Source organism: Hibiscus syriacus, unplaced genomic scaffold (assembly GCF_006381635.1).
Source record: "Hibiscus syriacus cultivar Baekdansim isolate YM2019G1 unplaced genomic scaffold, ASM638163v2 tig00110328_pilon, whole genome shotgun sequence".
Classification (NCBI taxonomy): Eukaryota; Viridiplantae; Streptophyta; class Magnoliopsida; order Malvales; family Malvaceae; genus Hibiscus; species Hibiscus syriacus.
Window position 1 is genome coordinate 3,578,080 of NW_024062685.1, and position 26,590 is coordinate 3,604,669.

Consider the following 26,590-nt stretch of genomic DNA (forward strand, 5'->3'; position numbering starts at 1 on the left):
ATATGGCTGGAAATAGACCGGATTCCTGAAGATATATCATCATTCGCAGATGCAGATCTCTTGATGTTATCCTGCACTAAATTATGCTTCGTTCTGTTTTCGGAAGAAGTTCGATCGATGAAAAATGAACATTATCGAGGCATAACATTTCTTCTCAAAAAGCCATTTTTCGAGATTTTCACAGAAAATATGAATTTTTCTTAATTTTTTCAAACAGTTGATGGTGAAAACCAAAACCCTAAACCCTTATTTACAACCTCAATCTCAACGGCTAGAACATTAAAAAATACAGCAGAACTCGTCACCTCGAGGTGAGGAGTTCCAATTGACTGTTACAGTTGCCCATTGACCAACAACTATAAATGATTAATTTTTTAAATGTTTAAAATTTAAATCATTCATTTATTGTAATAATTTAATACCTCACGTGGAGCCCACTTATCGGGCTCTATTATAAAATAATAACTAACGAAACTCCTCACCTCAAACCACATTATAGCATTTACCGTATTCCTCAAAATAAAAAATGGTTGCCCTATTGGACCAATTAATTTACCCGCATGGGGTATTGGGCCAAAAAAACCTAAAACCACTTTGTGTTGGGTACTTTGATTTAGGCCCTAAACTTTCTCTCTCTCATATAGTTAGGTTAAATAACATTTTAACCCCTAAAATATGGCTTTATATCTTCAACAATAGCATTGTCAAAATTTTGGTTTACAGATGCAACTGTATTTTGACACAAGGTTGGCTTTATATAAAGCCATCATTAGATGTTGGTTATAAAGTTCCCTCTTTATGCAACACCTCCAATGTTGGTAATGCTCAATCTCACACAGTATTGGAAACACTATTGGGAATGAGTATTTAAGGTTTGGATTCTCCACTTCATCGTTGAGTGATAGAGAACACTGCAGCCGTCGTTCGTTCTTCTCGTCTAGGCTCGACATGGCACGGCTCGGCTCGTGGTCGTGGTAATACGTGTCTTCGACACATTTGCGCGGATACTATATTTTTAGAGAAAATTCTTATGGAATTTCTCTTTAAAAGAAACAAATGGAAAAAATGTGAAAGATTTCACTTGATATTTATAGGCTGCCGAGGACTATTTAAATTAAAAAATGATAACAGTTGATTTATGAGTTGTCTACAAAACGTTAAGATGTATCTGGACTGATTTCCAGCTTTGTACAAGGGGACAAGCTGTTAATATCAGGAGTTACAGGTATCTGGACTGATTTCCAGCTTTGTACAAAGGGGACAAGCTGTTAATATCAGGAGTTACAGGAGTTACATGATTTAATTTCAAGAGTTATAACAGCTGAATAATGATGCAATGAACCTGCACTATTTTTGAGTTAGGTTCATCTAGACATTTCAACTGTTACAATGAAGGGTTTTAATCATGATTTTTTATAGATGATTTTAACCCTATATCTAGCCTATAAATAGAGTGATGGATTTAGCTTCTCAATACACACTCTCTACATTCAAAATTCACTCTCCAAGTGTTTTCTAGAGTTGTTCTCTGTGTGCTTTTCGATTAGAAGTGAAATACCACTAGCAGTCCACTCCAATTTTGAGTGTACAAAATTTGGAGTGACTGTATTAACCTCGGGGGACGGTCCGCCTACTGCATCGATTACACACATCAGGGCGAATTCGTTTCTAAGGCAGTGGTTTTTACCACAACACGGTTTACGAATTTGTTTCATTTATATTACTATTTACCTTTCCTATTAGTGATAACAGTGTGATTTTGCAGTCCATATTTCCAACATCCATCAGTTGTAAAGATGAAGCCAATATTTGGACGCCTTGGCTTATTAGATCAGTCAACGATTCGTGTGTTTTGGAAGTCCCCAATGTGTCATGTTGTATTCAGAAACAAGATCGATGCACATTTGGCATATAAATACGCAAATGAAACTAATTCTCTATTTGGAAATATGAATATGAGATGTTATCTTCAAAGTATGGAAGATCCTACAGTCAAATCACTAGATTCTAATAAGGGACGGGGAGACGATATAACCGATGAAACCATTTGAGTTAAGGATCTTGTAGTTGAAAGATCAACAACAGTGATGACATACCAACCTTATCCTCAACCAATAGTCCAACTGAAGTCTTGCTTGAAGAAGCTAACAAGTGAAGAGGTAGGGCAAGGAATCGATAACAAAAATGGTAGAGGTACAACCCGTGTAAAATTCATGTTAGGTGGGGAAGAAAGTAGTAAGAGAGATCAATTGATGGTTAGAAATAGAAACAACAATAATCTTAGTTTTGCTGATACTGTTGTACCTTATGTTGTAATGAAATTATACTAAGAACTTTCAAAAGGTCATTCCTCAATCTTCTATGTCTTTGTTCCCTGTTAACCCCTCTGTATCTCATTTTGGGAAAGTTTGAATTGGAGTGGCTCCCAAAAATACTTACAATCTTAATACTCAAACCACCACTAGTATGAATATTTCACAGTAGATGTTAAGCCTTTTGACAAAGTGCAATGATATCATAACCAATGTAGCGAGCATGTTGGGCTATATGTCTTACCATCATCTTTGATTAAACAAACGCCCCCCCCAAATTAATGTTCTGATCAAAATAAAAAAGATGTGGATATCGTGCGACTCATCCAATGAAAGATGCATATCTATTGTGGCTAACATCTGTTATCTGAAAGATTTGGTTTGTTTTATCTTGGCTTCTGGATCAGTTTCCAAAATGCTAGTTTAAGATTTGTAATTTACTAAGTTTTATTTTATTTCCCCTCATTTTTGTTTATTCTAGTTAACAATGTTGAACAATATTTATTATTATTTATTCTAGTTAACAATGTTGAACTACATTATATTTTACGTTAATGTAAAATTTGATTTATTATTATGGATTTCAAGTTTGTTTTTATGGATGTCAAGTTTATTGGATAATGCTACAGGTTAAATTTGGTTAACAAAAGAATAGAAAACAAAATTTGAAAAATTAGTTTTAATTCGCGGCGTTTGTATAAAAAAGGCCAATATATACATAGTCAATACCAGCGTTTTTGAAAAACACCACTAAAGTTCTAGATGATATAACATTAAACGTATTTTTTGGGAACAAACGCCACTATATGTCAAAATATTTAGCGGCGTTTTAGGATAAAATACCACAAAAGCAAAGATAAATAGTGGCATTTAAAAAAATGCCACTAAATATCATTACCTTTAGCGGCGTTTATAAAAAATGTAGCTAAATATCATTACCTTTAGCGACGTTTGTAAAAAATGCCGCTAAAAAGCATAACCTTTAGCAGATTTTGTTTCTGCGACGCTTTTTGCGGTGTTTGTTTTTGTGCCATAAAGGTTTTTAGCGACTCTTAAAAATGCCGCTAAAAACATGTTTTGTTGTAGTGCTAGTATCAAACAAGACCATAAAATACTATAGGCAAGCAATTTATAGGATTTTTCTAAGACAATAAAGTCGGTAATCAAGGATGTTTGAAAGTAGTTTTCAAGCCGCTAGGAATAAACTAAATCAAAAGTAAGGGTTTCTTTGGGAGTTCTGTTACAGTCGAGCAAGAAATCTTTAAGCCATTTTTGAGTTCTCTTAGGAGAAAGCTTGGGAGTTCTTTTATACGTTGTGTGTGCCTTTTTAAAGCCTTTACATCAGCCTCCGGAAAAGAAAAGTTTTTCAGCTCTCTATCTTGTTAAGCCAAAGAAAGAGTCATTTTCTTTCCAATTGTTGCAGTCAGTCATAAGGCCAATTCCCTTCCCATCTGATAGATAAGAGAGAAATTGGTAGCACAACCAGCCGACTAGCCAGAGTTACTACATCTTCTATCGAGGGAAGTTATTCACCGGCCTTCCCCAATGAGAGCAGCCCAGCCAGATTGAAAATTGTTTGCGCTGATTCTTTACCTTGATCATTAATGTTTATATATATATATATATGGAAAATTCTATAGTGCTCGATGAGCAACAATGAACACCACTAAAGACGAACACCATTAATTTAATTTAAAAAAATTTAAATTCTAAAGGATTCAACGTATAATTAAAATTAGTTAAAAATTTAAAGATAAAGGGTAAACTATATCAGTGACCACCTAACTATTGCCCCTTTACATTGATCAATATTTTTGAAATTTTTGTCAATTAGGTCACTCAACTATTTAAATGCATTCAATTAAGCACTTGTTAAAATTTAATGGAGAAGCTGATGGCAGTTAAAATATTTGGTATAATTACATATTTGGTCACTGTTACTTATATTTTCTATCAATTTGATAATTTTAATAAATTAAAATAAAATTAGCCCTCAAATCAAATGGTGCCATGTATAATGACCCAAAATTTAACATTTTATTTTAATTTATTTTAATTCTAACTTTAGGAGCAAATTCTTAAAATTCTAACGTTAGGAGCAAATTCAGATTAAGCAGGACACTTAAAATTCTAACGACAGGAGGAAATTCTTAAAATTCTAACCTATGAGAATATATATATATTACATTAATATCATTGCTTCTTGTTATATAAGTTAAGCAAATCATTTAGGTCATTTGCACCATACTTTTTATTTAACTTATATAACAATATCACCACAAAATAAAAATTTTCTAATGATTTTACGATTTAAATATGCGACACTTTAAATTAATAAACGAAAGTTTTGCCACTCAGCTATACTATAAATCTATTTTTATATTGAACTTAAAACTTATATCATTATTAAATTAAAGATTACTCTTTCACTTTATTTAGGAATAAAAATAATTAATAATCTATATATTTTTATAAAATTTATATTAATTCATTTTATAAGTATATTTTTAATATTATAAAATTATTTTAAAATATTTAATTAATTTTTTAAATCATATTATTCATTTATTTCAAATAATATTAATTATTTATTTGAAATAATATTATTTTAAAATATATATTTAATTTTAAATAATATTATACGAAACCAAATATAAAATTTAAAAATAATATTATTTCTAATAAATAGTATAATTTAAAAATTAAATAAATATTTTATAATATTATAAATATACTTTTTAAAATGATTAATATAAATTTAATAAAAATATATAAATATTTTTTAATTATTTTTATTTTAAATAAAAAGAAAAATTAGTCTTTAATTTAATAATAATATAAGTATTAACTTTAGTATAATAAAAATAGATTCGCAATATAACTGAGTGGCTAAACTTGCAATCATTAATTTAAAGTTTCACGTATTCAAATCTTATAATCATTGGTAAATATTTATTTTGTGGTGATATCGTTATATAAATTAATAAGAAGTGTGGTAAATTAAACTAAATGACTAGCCTAGCTTAGTGGTTGCATGCCTTACATCTCATGCAAGTTGCCCAAGTTTAATTCATGTTGGGAGCAAGAATTAAAATTTTGAAAAATTCTAGAATGGGTGTCAAATATTTATCATTAAAGAGCTTATATGTCGTGCTAAATTGATAAAAATTATCTCACTTGACCCTTTAATTATAACTAAAATTTTATTTTTACTATTAATTTTAATTAAAATATTTTTTTATTATGTTTGTTGAATGGAAAACAAAATTGATATAAATAAATTAAATATTATTTTTAGTATCATATTATAAATATTGAATTGAATCTATACCATATAAATTACATGATACATTATTAAAATTTAAGGATTGTTTTCAATTATTTTTTTTATTTAAGTTAGGTTGTATTTTTCTTATAAATATGATATTACAATTTTCTGGATATATTTTTTAAAATTGTGTTTAAACTTCTTAAACAAAAATCAAAAGTTTGAATCACATCATTTAAAAAAAATAATTACATTGTTTGAAAATTAAATTTTTGGATCAGGAAATTATAAATTTTAATTTTACAAGTACAATCATGATTAATAAATAATTAATTATAAAATAATTTGATGAATGGATTTTTTTCAAAAATATATCATTTTTAATTTCAAAAATAATTTGTTTTCATATATTTTTAAAAAATTCTATATTTTTAATTTATTTTTGAAATCATTACTTAAAAGTATTGAAAAAATATCAAATATGAAATTTTAATTATAGTTGAGGGGTCAAATAAGATATTTTCTATTAATTTAACATGTCATGTCACACCTTTAACAATATTTCATGGTGTCTAACGTTTGATAAATCTGAAATTTAATATCTATTTTATAATTTTTAAAGATTTAATGACAAATAAAATCATTTTAATATATTTAATGACCGCTTGTAAATTTTATCATATTTTTATATTAGTAGTGCATATCGATGCACATTACTGGTGCACATCGATGTGTGTCGCTCACTCTAGACTTACCCTAAGATTTTTTTCATTTTATTCTCATAAGTGGTGACTTGTGTCACCACCAAATTGATTAAATAATATTAATTTAAAAATTTTGATAAAGAAAGAGAAATGTAATGTGAAAATAAAAATAAAATTTAAGTACTAAAACATAATAAAAGTGATAGTTTAGGTACTAAACATATAATTTACTAAAAAATTAATAATTTAATAATATTTTAATTACAATTAAAATTAAATTTTTAAAATGGATTAATATGAGTGGTCATGAATTTTTTTAATATGTACTTGATAAGAATAATTTAATTAAAGATATGTTTCAGTACATTGTAATTAATGATAATATTTACAGTAAATTTATCCATTTAGCAGGATAATAATATATGTTATTCCAAAACATCATAGTTTTTTTATTTCCGTGGATAAACTAAAACAAAGACAAGAATTGCCTAAAACTAAAAGGCTGAAATATTTGCTATCCCCAATCTTCGACAACCAATTAGGAAACACGTCTGAAACAAGGGGATAAAAATAGATTAATTTTGATTTCAAAACCCTAAATTGGCAACTTATAATAGAAACGAATGCGTCTCTCACTCGACTGTTGTGACTACTGCTTTGGCTGCTTCTCATCTCCCTCGTTCTTCGCCGCTGCTTTAATCTCATCGGTTCCATCATCCTAATTATTGGAATATTATCATTATTAAATTCGATAAATAATTGGGAGGAGTTTACTTAAAATTAAAATGTGAAATTAAATCCACCTGCACATCGGAGGTCCAGAGAGTGAGATTGTCACGGAGGAGTTGCATAATGAGAGTGCTGTCTTTGTATGATTCTTCGCCTAGAGTTTCCAATTCTGCGATTGATTCATCAAATGCCTATAACCAAACAAAATCCGACACGGCAATCAACTGTAGAATTATATCACTTTATTTTTAGATTAAAAGAAAAACAATGTTGAATTTGTAAACTACCTGTTTCGCGAGGTTGCAAGCGCGATCAGGAGAATTCAGAATCTCGTAGTAGAAAACAGAGAAATTGAGTGCCAGTCCGAGTCGGATCAGATGAGTTGGGGGCAACTCGGCGGTTGCAATGTCCTGAGAAACGGGAAAAAAGTCAGCAAAAACAAAACTCTTAAGGATTATCGAAGAAAATAAGGGAAGAATTTACTTGAGCAGATTTGTAGGCATTGAGGGTACTCTCAGCATCTTCCTTGCGTTCGGCTCCCCTCTTGAACTCAGCTAAATACCTATGATAATGTCCCTTCATCTTAAGATAAAAGACCTTGGAATCTCCAGAGGAAGCCGAAGGGATGAGCCTTTTGTCAAGAAGCTTCAAGATGCCGTCACAGATTGAGCAGATTTCCGATTTAATCTTGGATCGATAGTCGCGTTTTTTAGCGACGTGATCCTCGTTACCGCGACTCTCCGCTTTCTGCTCGACGGAGGAGATGATCCGCCAGGAAGTACGGCGAGAGCCGATCAAGTTCTTGTAAGCAACGGAGATGAGCGTTCCTCGATGCTGAGTTCCTCGTTTTCGGCGTAAGTCGATACTTCGATACTTGGTTGGAACTGTGAATTATGGGTTGATGTTCCAAGCAAGTGAGGCAGAATTGTCTGTGTCAGCTTTTGCAGATGCAGATTGGGGAGCAAACATTGATGATCGAAGGTTAATTTCCGGTTATGGTGTGTTCGTTGAGAAATGTCTTGTTGCGTGGTGCTCAAAGAAACAGAAAACGGTGTCTCGGTCCACGATGGAGGCAGAATACAAGTGTCTTGCTGATGCTGCTGCTGAAGTTACATGGACAAGTTCTTTGCTTGCAGACCTAGGGATTCAACAACGGAGGGAGCCGGTGATATGGTGTGACAACACCGGAGCAGTGGCTATGAGCACTAATCCCGTGTATCATGCACAGGCGAAGCATATAGATCTTGACATTCACTTTGTCCGAGAGAAGGTAGCTGCAGGACTGCTGAAGATCAACTACATACCAGCTGCACATCAAATAGCAGATGGTTTTACAAAACCTCTCTCAAAGTCAACTTTTGAGGAGTTTCGTCACAGTATATGTGTGATGCCAGGGGTGTAGAGTCGATTAAGGGAAGAAATGAAAAGAGTAGGGAGAATGTTAGACTATAGCATACTGTGTACATGTATGTATTATAGCATTGCTTTGGCAATCAGTTAGTTTAGGCGCCAAATATTGTTAGTCGGTTAAGTGGTTGATAGCTTGACTCTAGCTATAAAGCTAGTATGATTGTAAATGCAACATACGTGAATTCAATACATTTCTTTCATATACAGTTTCTTAATATGGTATCTTTCGCCATTGGTCTTGGGGTTTCTTGAAAAACTCTTGCTGCGCATTATTCCTTGGTGTTTCAATGGAGTCGTCCATAAGCACGAGCTTCTCTCACAAGAAAATCAGCGTTGTTCTTGATGAGATGAACTACCTTCTGTGGAAGCAGCAAATTCTGCTCACGGTAAGGAGTCACCTTCTTGAGCGCTTGTTGACCGGAGCTCTACAATCACCACCGGAGACGATTCTTGATGATACCGGTTCGATTCGTGTCAATGATGCATTTGAGGATTTTGTTGCGCAGGATAGTGCGCTTGCTTCGTGGCTCCTGTCAACCATTAGCTCTCATCTTCTTCCTCATTTTGTTGGTGCCGAATCTGCAGCTGCAGTGTGGAGTGTTGTGCAACAGCTCTTTGCGAGCAGATCCACGACGGCTGCTATGAGTTTGCACTGCAAGTTGCAGTCGCTTAGGAAGGGAAATGATAGCATGCGAGTGTATCTCACTCGTGTAAAAGAGGTATGTGACGCACTTGCCTCGTGTGGTAGTGCAGTTTCGCATGTTGGACATGTTGCCAGTATCTTGAAAGGATTGCCCAGGGAGTATCAACCGTTTATGGCGGTTATCACTACGATGAAGGAAACACTGTCCTTGGACAGCCTTTACACCGTTCTGTTAGATGCTGAAGCACAGTTGGTCGGGTTCGAAGAGCAGTTTGATTATGCTCCTATGGCAGCCAATGTTGCTGAGAGAGTAGAAGATCATGATTCCTCTGCTAATGGACGACGTGACTCTAACTCTTCACGCTCATCGTTTACAAACAGGACAGGCGGTCGAGGTAGAGGACGAACTAAGATTCAATGTCAGCTATGTGGCAAGCTCGGTCACTTGGTTGATCGATGCTGGCATCGTTATGATGAAGAATTTATGTGTGTTACATCTGAGTCTCAAACTCATAAAGGACAGTCTGCCAATGCACACTACTCTGCTACTGAAACTTCAAACCTGGGATGTGAATACTGTAAAGGTCATTCTCAGACAGCAGGTAATTTGCAAGCTAATACGGTCTCCAGGTCCAGTGATCATTGGGTGGTGGATTCTGGAGCTACACATCATATTACACCATATGCTGCGAATGTCTCGAACCCTGCTGTGTTTAGAGGACCAGGTAAACTTACTGTTGGCAATGAAGTTTCTGTTGATATTCATAATGTTGGTAATGCGGTTGTTTCCTCTGCTTCTTCAAGAACTCTAATCTTGACTGAATTGTTGCATGTGCCTCACATAACTAAGAATTTGCTTTCGGTCTCTAAGCTTGCTAGGGATAATAAAGTTTACCTTGAATTTCATGCTGAGAAGTGCTTTGTTCGTGATGAATTCTCTAAGGAGATTCTTCAGCAAGGTGAAGAGAAAGGAGGGTTGTATATGTTTTCTCTTAGTGATTTCAGTACAGAAGGTTGTGGTGCTGCAGTTCATCTTGCAACTTCAGATATGACTCAGTCTGAGCTATGGCATCGACGTTTAGGACATCCAGCTAGTTTTGCTTTAAGAAAAATTGCCAAAGAGCTTGATATAAAACTTGATATTGATGTTAATAAAACGTGTGTGGCTTGCTTTATGGGAAAAAGTCATAAACTCTCTTTTTCTTCATCTAATACAGAGTACACTGCACCTTTTGAATTGGTTTTTTCAGACTTGTGAGGACCTCCTCACATTGCTTCCAATGGCTTTCGTTATTATGTAACCTTTGTGGATGCGTTTACCCGATTTACTTGGCTTTATCTACTGAAAGACAAAGCGCAAGCTGTTGATGTGTTTCATCTGTTAAAAAAATTGGTAGTAAATCAATTTGGCAGTAAAATCAAAGTTTTTCAGTCAGATTGGGGTGGAGAGTACCGAGTGTTTCCTGCGTTGCTTGCTAGATCAGGGATAGTGCATCGACTGACTTGTCCTCATACGTCTGAGTAGAACGGAGTCGTTGAGCGTAAGCATCGCCATGTTGTTGAGTTAGGACTTGTTCTGCTAGCTCAAGCATCCTTACCTATGCAGTATTGGTCATATGCATTTGTGACTGCTGTTCATTTGATCAATCGCCTTCCCACGGTGGTGCTTAGAGGAATGACTCCATACGAGAAGCTGTACCAGAAGAAACCAGAGTTTGCTTCACTGAAGGTCTTTGGTTGCCAGTGTTTCCCGCACCTAAGACCCTTTCAGAATCACAAATTGTGCTTTCGATCTCAGTCTTGTACATACCTTGGAGTTAGTCCTCAACACAAGGGCTATCAGTGTCTGGCAAGTAATGGTAGAGTTTATATCTCTAGACATGTTGTATTTAATGAAAAGGTTTTTCCATTTGCAGATAAAACTACTGCATGTCGTCCACATCATGCACAAGCTGCTTGTTCACGTGATATTCCAGTTGTTGCAGATGTGAGGAAGTGGATTAGTGATGCTGTACCAACCATTATTCAAGAGAATGCGCAGAATGTGGTGGGACAAGAGGACATGTCTAATATGCACAGCCATGCTATTACCGGGGCCACACCGCATTCCACTTCAACCGGCTACCGAGACAGTGTGCATGATAATGCGCATGGAGACAATGTGTATTATAATAATAATGGAATCTTTCCGTTTGGAATAATACATGCCCATAATGCGCATGAAAATGCGCATGGGACCAATGGAGCCGTGCCAATTGAAATTATTCAGAATGATGCACATGAGGTTGGGGCCACTTGTGATGCGCATGGTGATAATAATGGTCTTGGAGTGTTGAATGCACATGAAGCTCGTGATAATGCTGCCCTTGGAGAGATGGCCACTTATGATAATGCCGCACATGGTGGGGCCACGCGGCTTGGAGCGTTGTCTCCTTCTTCAACGGGAAATAACCGAGCAAACGGTGTTGGGGCCACATCGAGTGGCGTGCTTGATGCTAGTGGAGTTGAGCCGCTTGGGGCCACTCGTCATACTACAAATGGAGCCACACCGCTTGGAGTTATGTCCACATTGCACTCTAATTCAAAGGGTGACAATGATGTTGGGGTCACACCGCTCGGCACAGTATCCGCCTATGATGACTCCACATTGCATTCGTTGGAAAATAATGGTAATTATAATATTATTGGGGCCACTTATCCTGGTGCAAATGATTTGAATAATGCGAATACCAGTCCTGTGATTGAAGAATTGGACTTGGCTAATAATGTACAGAGTACATCAACTACTCTATCAACTAGAGGGAATCATCATCCAATGAAGACACGTAGTAAATGTGGAGTTTTTAAACCTAAAGCATACTCCACTCATTTTGACAATGATACACCTTCCACAATCCAAGAGGCGTTGCAGTCGACTAATTGGAAGGAGGCAGTTCAGGCTGAGGTAGAGGCTCTTCAAAGAAACGACACGTGGAGGTTGGTGAAATTACCAGAAGGGCCCAATTGGGTGTAAGTGGTTGTTTAAACTGAAACGAAATCCAGATGGCTCCATACATCGCTATAAGGCGCGACTGGTTGCAAAAGGCTACTCACAAGTTCCAGGGTATGATTTCCTTGATACGTTCAGCCCAGTTGTTAAGTTTTCTTCCCTTAATGTTGTGTTGACACTAGCGGTTTCAAATGACTGGGAGTTGAGGCACATTGACATTAATAATGCGTTCCTCAATGGAGACCTCTCTGAGGATGTGTTCATGCAACAACTGCCAGGTTTTGTGCAACTTGCTGAAGATGGATCTGTCCTCGTCTGCAAGCTTCAAAAGGCGTTATATGGATTGCGTCAGGCACCTAGGAACTGGCATGCCAAGCTCCGGGATAGCCTCGTGCATATTGGATTTACAGCATCTCGAGCAGATTCGTCGTTGTTTGTCTGTAAACGAGGTACTGGTGACATATATGTATTGGTTTATGTTGATGACATAGTCATCACTGGACACTCATATTGTGAGATTCAAGAAGTAGTGAGGCTGCTTAGTGAAAAAATTTCTCTCAAGGACCTTGGTGCACTTCGTTTTTTTCTTGGGGATTGAAGTGCATCGCTCTCGTGGCTCTCTATTTTTGAATCAGAATTTTTTTTTGTTGGAACTGCTTGAGAAAACTAGTATGGCAGGTGCAACTGCATGTTCCACACCGATGATACTAGCATCAAAATTGTCAAAAGATGCTGGGGAGCTGCTGTCAAATGAAAGTGAGTATCGCAGCATAGTTGGCTCATTGCTCTATCTGTGCCATACACGTCCGGATTTAGCCTACAGTGTTGGTAAGGTGGCACAATTCATGCATGCACCACGTGAACCACATTGGCTTGCATTCAAGCGTATACTTCGATACTTGGTTGGAACTGTGAATTATGGGTTGATGTTCCAAGCAAGTGAGGCAGAATTATCTGTGTCAGCTTTTGCAGATGCAGATTGGGGAGCAAACATTGATGATCTACGGTCAATTTCCGGTTATGGTGTGTTCGTTGAGAAATGTCTTGTTACGTGGTGCTCAAAGAAACAAAAAACGGTGTCTCGGTCCACGATGGAGGCAGAATACAAGTGTCTTGCTGATGCTGCTGCTGAAGTTACATGGACAAGTTCTTTGCTTGCAGACCTAGGGATTCAACAACGGAGGGAGCCGGTGATATGGTGTGACAACACCGGAGCAGTGGCTATGAGCGCTAATCCCGTGTATCATGCACAGGCGAAGCATATAGATCTTGACATTCACTTTGTCCGAGAGAAGGTAGCTGCAGGACTGCTGAAGATCAACTACATACCAGCTGCACATCAAATAGCAGATGGTTTTACAAAACCTCTCTCAAAGTCAGCTTTTGAGGAGTTTCGTCACAGTATATGTGTGATGCCAGGGGTGTAGAGTCGATTAAGGGAAGAAATGAAAAGAGTAGGGAGAATGTTAGACTATAGCATAATGTGTACATGCATGTATTATAGCATGGCTTTGGCAATCAGTTAGTTTAGGCGCCAAATATTGTTAGTCGGTTAAGTGGTTGATAGCTTGACTCTAGCTATAAAGCTAGTATGATTGTAAATGCAACATACGTGAATTCAATACATTTCTTTCATATACAATTTCTTAATAGACGTGTTCCTCGCGAGTAGAAGGGGTCTTGGTCGCCATTGTGGGAATTTGGAGCCAGTGCAAGGGAAAGTTACCTTTCTTTCTTCTTTTTGAAAATTTGTACGTGAGATTCGTAGGGGGTGGGAGAAATTAGGGGTCGAGGATTGCGTAGGGGAGGAAAAGGTGGGATGAAATGTGAACCGTTAGAGTTTGGAGGCAAAAACAACTAATATGTTCAGCTCAAACCCAGGCTTCATTGTTGGGTAACCATTTTTTTATTTTATCAAATTAATATTCAACTGTAGTTTTTTTTATAAGTAGTGCGTTTTTTAATTAGAGGAATTAATAGATAATATTTTATTTAATATTATAATTAAAATTTTATTTTATTATTTTTATATAATTATTAAAAATTAAAAATAAATTTTTAATATATATATTTATACATAGAAATTAATAATTTGTTTTCTAAAATTATAAAAATGTTTTTAAAATTTTAATTTTGGGAAAATATTTTATAAATAATAAAATTTTTATTTTCTTTTATAATTTGGTTCTTATATATTTTATTTGTTCGATGTTTTTCATTTTAAAATTATTTTTTATTAAAAATGAATTACATTATCTTCAACCACTTTGAAATACATGACAAAAAATAAAGAGTTATATTATACCTAACCAAGCCCAAAAAAAGTATATATTTAAGATTATAATAGTAATTCAATTTTATAAGCCTTAATAAATAATAATTTTAAAAAAAGTGTTATTTTTTAAATTGTAAATAATTAAATTATTTTTAAGGGGAAAATATTGAAACATTTCATATTCCAAATCAATTAAATGCCACATATTTCATCGATAACGGACACTTATTTTTATTAATAAATAATTGTACAAATAAACTGAATTAAACCCTGAGTTGGATTGTTCTTATTTTTATCGATGACAACTGTAAGTCGGGAGTTCCTTCATGTCGGACCATAGACAAAACTCATATTATTCAAATGTAAGTATCGAAGCTGAATTTAAGAGTGAAATAAGGTGGACAATGAAGAACACAAATAAACTCATCAAGATTGTACAATGTTGAACGTTTCTTTCGGCGGGGGTAACTGTTCTTCCCTTTTAGGTTTTTGGGCTTTCAGATGTAATGGCACCGCCTTCTGTTTCTGTGGTGGTTTTCCGTTCAGTCTCTGAATCTGCAACCAAAATTAGTAACTAAAAATGTTCGATAATAACAATTTAAAGCTAAGATGTTTCAATTCTTTTCAAGTACTTGTGTGCAACTCCATTATCCAACCTATATTCGTATACGAGTGAAAAGATACGATCTTCTAAATAAATAAAAGTCTTTGAAAATTTTAAACATATCAATATTATATGATCCATTTTCTATAAAAAGGATGATAAATCTGGGGATCTCCACGTTTGCATATATATGTATATAAAAGCAATGACAGTGGTTATCGTGGATCAAACATTTGGGCCAATGGCAATAACTCTATAAAAACCACACATCTCGGTCACATGTTCGAGCTTATTCTTATTTATGTTACTTGAACTCTGATGTAGATGTCTTATATGAGTATGTATCCGACAGTGGTTATCGTGGTTGCGAATGTAACAAATACTAACGTGATGAATTGCAGTAAGTTTTTGTGAGAAGAAGGAAATTTTACCTGTGGGAGAAGGAAAGGGATGGGTAGTGAGATGAAAGGGAGGATAAGTGGGGGAGGAACCCTCCATGGGAGGAGGGTAGTAAAGGTAGGAAGATCCAAGGAAACGTTGAGCCTGTGGTGCAGAAAATGTTCCCCTCGGGGCTTGCAGAGAATACCCATAATAATATGGGGACCCCATTGATGATGACGGTCCATACAGCTGATGATAGTATTGTGGCTGCTGAATTTGTGGATTATAGAGCGTCTGCAATGTCACCGTTCATTAACAATATGGCTTAACATTGAAGAAAAAAGAAACATAGAAATGCCTTTTTTCCCCTGAGAAAACTGATAGAGAAAGATGTTCAATCACTTACTCGGTGATACCCATATTCACCACTGTAAGTCGGGTACCTGTCAAGGCATTCATCAAAGACTCCAATCATACATACATACATATATGCCTCATACATACAAATGACCGAATGTGTTTGACGTAAGTGAAAAATACTGTAAAGCCAATGTAGAGGAGCTGGTTCATTCTTGTATTGGATCTTTAATTAAATTGGTCCTTACACATCAAGGAAATGACAACTGTAAATGAGCTGGAACATTATTTCAAGTTCTCTTGTCAGATGAAGACATTGATCCATAATTTAATCACTATAACCTCTGTATAAACTCACATCAGTTGGGGACCATTTTGATAATACAAATTTGAGCACTATAAAAGCATAGCACTACTTTCTCTTCATCTTTCAGGATTTCCTAAATTGATTAACTCTCTGTATTCTCGTTTACCATTTAAGAATTGAACTAGATTATAAAAATGGCTTAATAGACATTATTAATATGCAGAAGGAAAAAAGATGAACTAATTCGTTTGAGTGAAAACAATAATCGAGAACTCACCCATATGGTGGATAAAAGACATTAGGCGGCGGCGGCGGCGGCTGCTGCACTGGTGCTGCGACTCCACTATAAGATGGTGCACCTTGCTGTACAACACCCTGGTAAGGGTTAGTACCTCGAAATCTTCCTGCATATTTATCAATCCAACATTTCCAATTCATTATCGTCGTCATCTAGTCACTCGAATTCGATTGTGAATGTATACAACGTCCGTATTCGAGTATGTTGCCGGAGCGATATATATAGATTTAGGGACTACCTCGTGGCGGTGAAAGTCTAGGCCTTCCGAGTGACGCAATGTTACAATTCGCTCTTCTTCCATCGATTACAGGGTTTGGATCAACGCATGCCTTCCTAGCTGATTCAGGATCACGAAAAGTGACCTACGAAAAAACATCCATCCTATTCACATACGTACATATGCATATTTGGAAGATATAAAAGAAAACGTACAAAGCCATATCCTTTAGATTTTCCGGTGTATTTATCGGTGATGATAACAGCTTCAAGAATCTCTCCAAACTGTTGAAAATAACAGCGCATTTCCTCAGTTGGCGTCTCCCAAGCCAATCCCCCAACAAACACTTTCGTCAACGTTGTGTCACCGAATGGTGATCGATAAAATGGATAAGCCATTGCATCTAAACAAACAAAACAACAAACAAAACACACTTTCTTCTTCGGATTATGTTTTACAGTCGACGAGATCCAAGTGAGTTGAATCTTCTGCGACTCCACTCCATGATCATCATCATCCCCTTTGCTCTCTGCTTCACAATACTCTTCTTTTCATACATTTCCAAAGGCACCCCAATCCAATTTTATTACAACGAAAGAGACATCTGGAAATGGTATGAGTATGAGAGAAATCTGAGTTTAAAGATATTACGGGAAGTTAGTTGATTGTTGTTGTTATTACAAAAGGGAGTGAGAGAAAGAGGAGAGACCAGACAGCTGCTAACGTTAATTTGCTGTCTATATGAGATATTGAGAGATGGGAAGAAGGGAAAGGGGTTGGGGTCGTAAAATAAGAATGACAGCTCCGTCACTTATCACTGTCTTTGAAATTTAATTTTAAAATTCTTGTTATAATATATGAGTAATTTAAATCGATATTGATTAAAGTATTTTCAGATAATATTATTAGTAAGAACAACTGTGATTTCTGGTCCATATTTCCTTGGGACAATGTAAGAAACAGACTTGCACGCACTGGCAGAGCCTCCAGTAATCAAAATAATAATCATTGAATTTGGAAGCACCTCTTATAAGTACCACATAGAATTTGATAAAAGAAATTTACAGAATCGTCTTTCGAGTAGGCCCTGAAATTGAGCTTCGACTTAAAATAATGGGTTAGGAGTCGTCACCGATAATTTATTTTAAAAAAATAGGTTGATCGGATACCTAATGTCTTACCTGATCTGCGTCTTACCAAAAATGTGTCGGATTCGGGAGTCGGTTACAGCCAAGGAAGGGTTAGCACCCTTGAACTGCCCTTTCGGTACTTCGTAGTTTTCAGTTGTCTTTAATTAAGAAAGTTATAAATTTAAATTAAAAGGTGAAATATCGATCCAAATTACTTACCTCTAATAGTTTTGGAAGCGTACCCTTAGAAAATCAAGAGGAACGTTATAAAAACAAAGGTGGTGAAGATAAATTGAAAATAGAGAAAGTGAAATAAAGAAGATAATAAAAAAATAAAAAAATAAATGAATAATAAATAAAGACAAAAAGTAGACAACACAATTAACATGTAGATAGTGAAAATGAAAGGAATAAAAAAATAAAGATAAAATAGAATAAGATAAATAAAAAATAAAAAAAATAACAATAAAATGAATAAACAAAACGAAAAGAAAAGTAAAAAAAGAAATAAAATATACATGTACATATTAGCTTGTAAACTAAAAAACATTAGGAAATAAATATTAATATATATATATATATATATATATATATATATATGTATATGTATATAATAATATAAATAAAATAAATAAATAATCAAATAATAATAATACGTGTACATACATAAAAATAAAATATAAGAACAAAACTAAAATAAAAAATATAAAGGAATAATATAAACTATATAAATATTATAACGTAACATTAAAACATAAAAATAGGAAAGTAGAATTAAAATTAGAAAAAGGACTAAATTGTAAAAAAGGAAAATTGAGTGACAAAATAAAAGAAAATCAGGTTCAAAAATTGATTTCAGGATCGAAATGGAAGTTTTAAAAGTTGGAGAGTCCAAGAGCGCAATTTACCCTCTTTATTTCAGAAACATGCGTGTCATACCATTGGGTCGGGTCGACACGCGGGTCGTAATAGGGTCATCGGGTCTTACATTTAACTCAAAAATCTGTTTTAATTTCTCATTCCTTTCTTCTTCTCACGAAAGCACCCCCTTTAAAACTTTCTCTTATTACTGAAGAACACAAGCCTGGTTTTCCAGAAACCGGCGGTTGCATCGCCTCGCCGCCGTTGATCATCGGCGGTAAAAAAATTTATTTATTTTTAAATCCCAAAAGCTTTTCCACCCCTCTTTTCAAAAAATAAAAACCTTTTTTTAAAAAAAAAACGTACGCCTCGGGGCTAGATCTGGGTTCGAAATTTCGAAACCCCCTCATTTGGTCATAGGCTTTTCGAAGTGAAAAGGGAGAAAAGAAAGAAAGCAAGTCACATGCAAGCGAGAATCGAAGCAATACAAGTAAAAAACAAAAATACCTCTTTTATTTCTCTTTCGAAATGTTCTACAAGTGTTCGAACCCTCTTTGTGTTTGCTATTGTGCTTATGTGTGTGTTTGCCTCGTGGTAATCTCCTCCTAATATTCATGTTCGTGAGTGTTCTAGTTACATGGGATTTATAGCCTAGGATTTTAGAGTTTGATTCTTATTAGAACTCTAACTCTGTTATTTGTTGGTGATATCCCTTGCGCCGGAGATCTCGGGGCTGTTGGAGATGAGTCGTACGACCGGGAAACTCGGAGAGGAAGGCGAGGGAAAGTCTCCTTGGCTGCTACGGCGCTAGCTGGAATGAGTGATAGGGTTAGGGTTACAAAACCCTAATTGATTTGGATTGAGGTTGGAATGGCTTGGGTGCTCCTACTGGGCCAAATGTAATTTTGGGCCTGATATAGAAATGAGACAAATGTAAAATGTATTAGTTTAATAAAATAATGATAATATTTATACTATATATAATATATAATATATAAATATATGTTTATTTTGGTCATAAAAAGTATGTCTACAACTGTCTCTCTTTGCCCATAGTCGTGTAACAGGGATAGGGCAAAGATTAAAAGACACCGTTTCGTTCACATCGAATATCCTCTGTCGTAGAGTTGAAATCTGATGTTTGACCAGTTTGAACTATGAAATGACTCTCTCGTTGTGAGGTCGAGTGAAGTTGAAATCTAATATAAGTTGCGTTGTTTTGAGGCCAATATCCTTCACTGTGAAGTTGAAATTGACTCTGAAATTGGAAAGTGTATTGACAGGCACTCATTCTTTGAGTTAGACATCCTTCGTCGTGAAGTTGAAATCCAATCTAGAGATGGATGCTGCTTATGTGCACGATTCCCTTCGTCGTGAAGTTGAAACCGCGGGTGGCCCCTTCGTCGTGAAGTTGAGCATGGTAATTGGATATCCTTTGTCGTGAAGTTGAAATCCAAGTAAGTTGTATTGTTCCGAGTCCAACATCCTCCGCCGTGAAGTTGAAATTGGCTATGGAACTGGGAAATTGTTTGTTGACAGCCAGCCGCCCCTTTGCTGTGAAGTTGAGCTTGTGATGTCTCGAGTCTAATATCTTTCGCTGTGAAGTTGAAATTGACTCTGAATGAAACTGAAAAAGTTGTTTGTTGACAATCAGTCGCCCCTCCGTTGTGAAGTTGAGCTTGTTTTGTCTTGAGTCTAATATTCTTCGTTGTGAAGTTGAAATTGGCTCTGAAATTGGGAAACCCCTTCGTCGTGAAGTTGAACCTCAAATGGCACGATATCCTCCGTCGTGGAGTTGAAATTGCGGATGTGTAGGTATGACATCCTCCGTCGTGGAGTTAAAATCGCAGATGGCTCATTCGTCGTGAAGTTGAAATCAAAGTATTGTATGTTGCGGGTGGACACGATTCCCTTTGTCATGAAGTTGAAACCGTGGATGACCCATTTGTTGCAAAGTTTGGCTTCGAGTCAGATATCATTCGTCGTGAAGTTGAAATCTATTCTCGAGCAAATTGTATCATTTTGAGTCCAATATCGTTCGCTACGAAGTTGAAAATTGGCTCTAGATAAAACCTGCAAAGATATGCATATATGTGATGTTATGGGTGCAATGCTCTTAGGTATGCCTATATGCAACATATGTTATTCTGGGCTTTGGAGAGAAATCTCGATCTCTTGTTTCTTGTCGTGCTGACTCTTGATTTTGGAATCTGGAAGTTCTTATTCCCGATCTTGAATTCTTCTAATGTGTAAATATGATGTTCTTTGTTTCTTGATTTGGGAAATGATTTCTCGACCATATCAAGTATGTGTCTGAGACTTGATCGGCTTCCAGGGTACCTGTACTTTTCAATGAATCTTTGTACAGTAATATGCGATTATCTTTTGCACAAGTAAATAAATCATTAAGTTTAAATTCAGTTCAAGATGCTCAAAAGGAATTGATTTAGAGAAAAGATTGTCTTTATTCATAAGGGGAAAAAGAACAAATAATACATGACAAACATTTTGGAAAATAAATATATGATGAAATGTGAATGAATGTCTCAGATCTCGATAATGTGGGCACTTCTAAGTTGAAAATCCGTTATGTGACCTTGAATGCAGCATTTGCCAAGGGATCTTCGAAAATACGACAACGTTTTGGAGAGTGCAAACTTTCTCCGACTCGTTGAGTTCGTAAAAGATTCAGATGCCGGGATGTTTCCACTGTCTGGATTTCTTGAATTATCCAAATCACCCTTTCAAGTTTTCAATTTGGACCCATCCTTGGTTGTAAGACGCCATTTGCGGGTTTTCATCTTGAACCCACATTTTCTTTTTCTTTTTTCTCTTTTTACTTTTTTTTAATTTAGGGCGCCCTTTCGAATTTTCACTCTAAACGTTTTTTCTCTTTTTTGTTCTTTTTCTTTTTTGTTTTTTCTTTCTTCGACTTAGAAAGTCATTTCGGGTTTTCATCCTAAGTGAAGTATTTCTTGACTGCATCTGAATTGATGGGATGCGGCAGTTCAGGTCCGTCTATTTCAGCCAGGACAAGGGCTCCCCCAGCAAAGGCATTTTTCACGACATAAGGTCCTTCCTAATTTGGCGTCCATTTTCCTCTAAAATCTTTCTGGACTGGTGAAATTCTCTTTAGCAACAGATCTCATTCACGAAATATTCTCGGGCGCACCTTTTTTTCATGTGCTCGGATCATCCGTTTATGATAGATTTGACAATGGTGAATGGCTTTCAGTATCTTTTCATCTATCAGATTAAGTTGATCATATCTGGATTGCGCCCATTATGCATCATCAAGTTTGACTTCTGTCAAGACCCGTAGTGACGGAATCTCTACTTCAATGGGCAGAATTGCTTTCATTCCATAAGCTAGTGAAAATGAAGTTCCCCCAGTCGAGATTCGTACCGAGGTTCGGTAAGCGAACAAAGCAAAAGGCAACTTTTCATGCCAGTTTTTGTAAGTTTCAGTTGTTTTCTCCACTATCTTCTTAATGTTTTTGTTTGTTGCTTCTACTACTCCGTTCATCTTTGGTATGTAAGTAGTAGAATTGTGATGCTTCATGTTGAACTGTTCACAAGCAGCATTCATCATCTTGTTGTTCAAGTTTGTAGCATTATCAGTAATGATCCTTTCAGGTAGACCATATCGACATATGATCTCTTTCTTCATAAACTTACAAATAGTGGATTGAGTGACACTGGCATACGACGTAGCCTCTACCCATTTCGTGAAATAATCGATCGCTACGAGAATGAAAAGATGACCATTCGAGGCATTCGGATGGATTTTCCCGATAACATCCATGCCCCATACAGAGAAAGGCCATGGTGATGTTATTACATGAAGTAGATGGGGTGTAACATTTATCTTGTCTCCGTAAATTTGACACTTATGACATCTTTTGGCATAGTTGATGCAATCACTTTCCAGTATGGACCAAAAATATCCGCATCTCATTATTTGTCTTGACATCATATGTCCATTTGCATGTGCTCCACAAACTCCATCATGTACTTCTTCCACTACCATTTTTGCCTCTTCTGCATCGACACACCTTAACAGAACTTGATTATGGCTTTTCTTGTGCAAGACCTCCCCGTCAAGGACATATCCAGCTGTCATCCTTGTAATGGTTCTTTTATCAGTTTCGGTGGCTTTTTCTAGATAACTTCGATGCTTGATATACTGTAAAATGTCGTAGTATCATGGCTTAGTGTCTTTCACTTCTTCAATTTGGTAGCAATGAGCCAGGTACTCATACGACTGCATATCAATTGGCATCATTTCATACTCCCTGCCAGCCTTGAATGCGGCTGCCAAGGTAGCTAAAGCGTCAGTCATTTGATTTTCTTCTCTTGGCACATAGTGAAAGGTGACTGCAACGAATTCTTCGAGCAGATCCAATATTAGCTTTCGGTATTCCATCAGCTTTGTATCATTGGTTTCCCATTCTCCACGGAGCTGATAGATTACTAAGGTTGAGTCTCCGTATACCTGCAAGGTCTTTATATTTTGCCCCAGCGCAGCCCGAATTCCTAAGACATAAGCTTCTTATTCTGCCATGTTATTAGTGCAATCGAAGTTCAGTCTGTTGGTAAATGGGTAGTGATTCCCTTCTGGAGAGATCAAGATTGCCCCGATGCCATGTTCTAATGCATTTGATGTACCATCGAAATGCATTCTCCAAGAACTGCCTGTTGAAGTACTTGCTTCTTCTAAGGATATAGACATCAAGTCTTCGTCTGGGAAGTAAAAGTCCAAAGGCTCGTAATTCTCATCGGTTCTACTTGCCAAGAACTCTGATATAATACTTCCTTTTATTGCTTTCTGGTTTATGTACTCGATGTCAAATTCCGACAAGAGCATCTGCCATCGGGCTAACATTCCAGATAAAACAGGTACACCCATCATGTACTTCAAGGGATCTAACTTGGAAATCAACCAAGTGGTGTGATACAACATATATTGTCGGATTCTTTTTGTAGCCCAGACTAAAACACAACAAACCTTCTCGATGGGAGGATATCTGACCTCGCAATCGGTGAACTTCTTGCTTAAATAGTAGATGGCTCTTTCCTTTTTCCTAGATTCATCATGTTGACCCATGACACACCCCATGGAGTTATTGAATATGGAGAGATACAAGAACAGAGGTTTGCCCGGGATAGGGGACATCAGGATAGGAGTGTGGGACAAATACTCCTTTACTTTCTCGAATGCAATATGGCAGTTTTCATCCTAGCCTCCAGGGTTGTTCTTTCGGAGAAGACGGAAGATTGGGTCACATTTTTTGGTTAACTAAGATATAAACCGTGCTAAGTAGTTCAATCTGCCCAGAAAACCTCGGACCTCTTTTTGTGTTCGTGGGGGAAGCAGATTTTGGATAGCCTTAACTTTATCGGGGTCGACCTCGATGCCTTTTCTACTAACCACGAAGCCAAATAGCTTTCCAGATGTTACCCTGAAGGTACACTTGCTAGGGTTCAATCGTAGCTGGAACTTCCTCAATCTCTGGAAGAGCTTTCTCAAGTTCTCGACATGTTCATTCTCGGTTTGTGCCTTGACAATCATGTCGTCGACATAAACCTCAATTTTTGTGTGCATCATATCGTGGAATAGGGTCACCATAGCTCTCTGATATGTTTTCCTAGCATTCTTCAGTCCGAATGGGATCACCTTGTAGCATAAAGTTCCCCACATTGTGACGAACATGGTCTTCTCCATATCTTCAAGATGTATCTTGATCTGGTTATATCTCGAAAATCTATCCATGAATGAAAAGAAAGCGTTCCCGACTGTATTGTCTACCAACGTGTCAATGTGAGGCAGAGGAAAGTTGTCTTTAGGTCTCGCCTTGTTAAGGTCCCGGTAATCTACGCACATGCGAACCTTCCTGTCTTTCTTTGGAACTGGCACTATGTTGGCCACTCATTCCGGATACTTCGCCACTTGAAGAAAACCAATATCAAATTGCTTATTGACCTCTTCTTTGATCTTAAGGAGCATTTTTGGTCGCATTCTCCTTAGCTTTTGCAGCACGGGTTTGCATTCCAGCTTGATCGGTAGTTTGTGAACTACCATATCTATGTCTAGTCCCGTCATATCTTGATACGACCAGACGAACACATCTATGTACTCATGAAGTAAGACTATCAGGTTTTGTCTTGCCTTAGCCGAGAGAGTTATGCCGATTTTAACCTCCCTTTTGTCATATTCTGTGCCCAGATTCAAAATTTTGATCGCCTCCTCATGTGGCAATATTTCTTTATCTTTTCTTTCTACCATTCTCAACAATTTGGTAGGCCAGTTGCACTCCTCTTTATTATCGCAGTCATCGAATTCCCCAAGACAAATGGCCGATTCAAAATCCACCTCCGGATCAGAATCATCAGTGCCTACATTATCGTCATCTAGGGACCTGAAGAAAGAGAGAAACGTGTATGCGTGAGAGGAAAATATCCCACACGGAACAGTCAAGAATTAAATTCGAACGAAAAATGGAAATAAGTACTGAAATGAAGAATATAGACCATGAATTCAAAAAGAAATAAAATAAAAAAACTTGTTTTTCATGGAAAAGGAAAAAATACATCTTTTATTGAACTTAAACAAAATGTTTATTCACCCTTACAAAAGATCACCTATCGCCCCGGGTATAGGCAAATAGGGATAGTTTGAATATTACCCTGAAAGACTCTTGTAAACCACAAGTAGTTCTTCCACCGACCAACTGCTAGGCATGAACCCAGGTGGCAGAGGGCATATCTCATATCTATCTTCGTTGTCAACATCTTCTGTGGTCACGAAATTAATGTTCAAATCTTCCAGAGCCGCTTCTAAATCGGATGAGGTGGTCTCGAACACATAACCACCTGACTTGAATGTATGGTAAAGAGGCAGGAATGTCATAGGCTTCCATTGAAGTTCATTTACAATCAACCTGGCTATCCTTCTGTCCCTATTCTTATGGACTTTCTTCATCTTTTCTTGATAACTGGCTGGAAACCGAGCCCAAACTGGTCTAATTTTGAAATGGGAAGGATTGGACTAATCCTTCATTGCAACTGCTTCCTAAACCCCTTTCTAATTTTGGTATCTCGGCCCAGGGTTTGCTTGATCTCTATCTTTGAGTATTTAGAGAGTTGGGGTCTTGGAACATTCTTTCCTTCCGCCACGAATGTGGCATTCCCAAACTCCAAGGAGCGGAATGAAAAGTCTACCGCTTCCTCGTCTACTTCAATGTATGGGGCCTCCGTGGTCATACCTGCCACGATATCTTTCTTAGCATTGATAATTACTAAGACCCCGTCAATAACAAATTTAACTTTTTGGTGCAGCGTAGACGGTACTGCATCTGCTTGATGAATCCATGGCTTCCCCAAAAGAAAGTTGTAAGAAGGCATGATATCCATCACTAGGAACTCGACATCATAGGTGGCAGGTATGATAGTCAACGGCACATCGATCTTGCCAATAACCTTTCTTTTGGTTCAATCAAATGCTCAGACCACATTCTGGCAGATTCTCATATGTGAGGTATCTATTGGCAGCATTTTCAATGTAACCAAAGGCATCATGTTCAGGGCCGAGCCGTTGTCAATCAACACACTTGGTAAGGTATGCCTCTTGCAATAGGTAGTAATATGTAACGCCTTGGTTCGGCCTCTTCCTCCAGATGGAATCCTATCATCTGAAAATGAGATGAGATTATCAGTTTGAATATTATTCACCAGTCAATCCATCTTGTTGACTGGTATGTCTTGTGGTACAAACGTTTAATTAAGGACTTTCAATAAGGCTTTTCGATGTGCCTTCGAGTTCAACAATAGTGCTAGCATTGAAGTACGTGTTAGAAAATTTTAGAGCTGTTCTATGACGTTGTACTCGCTATGTTTTAAGAACTTGAGGAACTCCTTAGCTTATTCATCTTTTATAGGTTCGTTGACGGCTAACACATCTTCTTTGAAGGGATCAAGTGGTCTCTGCCCCACTTTGTTATCACATCCTTTGAAAGTACTCACCTGACATTCGTACTTCCATGGCACTTGTCGATTATCTTTATATGGAAAAGGTCGAGGTGTTGTGATCACCACCTTGGCTTGTG

At 36.6% G+C, this 26,590-nt stretch overlaps 1 protein-coding gene and 1 pseudogene across 1 annotated transcript; both read right to left on the reverse strand.

Annotated features, from left to right (window-relative positions):
* Positions 1–6,933: 6,933 nt before the first annotated feature.
* On the reverse strand, positions 6,934–7,982 carry LOC120118287 (annotated as a pseudogene).
* A 6,829-nt stretch (positions 7,983–14,811) lies between these two features.
* LOC120118289 (RNA-binding protein 24-like) lies at positions 14,812–17,019 on the reverse strand. The gene is made up of 6 exons (XM_039138369.1): positions 16,710–17,019; positions 16,516–16,639; positions 16,257–16,383; positions 15,722–15,758; positions 15,366–15,609; positions 14,812–14,885 (listed from the first exon to the last, which is right to left on the reverse strand). The coding sequence occupies exons 1-6, from the start codon at positions 16,890–16,892 to the stop codon at positions 14,812–14,814; spliced, it is 789 nt and encodes a 262-aa protein (XP_038994300.1). The 5' UTR covers positions 16,893–17,019.
* Between the last annotated feature and the right edge of the window lie 9,571 nt (positions 17,020–26,590).

Coding starts and splice junctions, on each gene's coding strand:
- LOC120118289 (XM_039138369.1), bottom strand. CDS start 16,892: ATGGCTTATCCATTTTATCGATCACCATTCGGTGACACAACGTTGACG. Junction 16,640..16,709: donor AATCTAAAGGATATGGCTTT/GTACGTTTTCTT, acceptor GTTTTTTCGTAG/GTCACTTTTCGTGATCCTGA. Junction 14,886..15,365: donor TCCCTTTCCTTCTCCCACAG/GTAAAATTTCCT, acceptor TTTTGGTTGCAG/ATTCAGAGACTGAACGGAAA.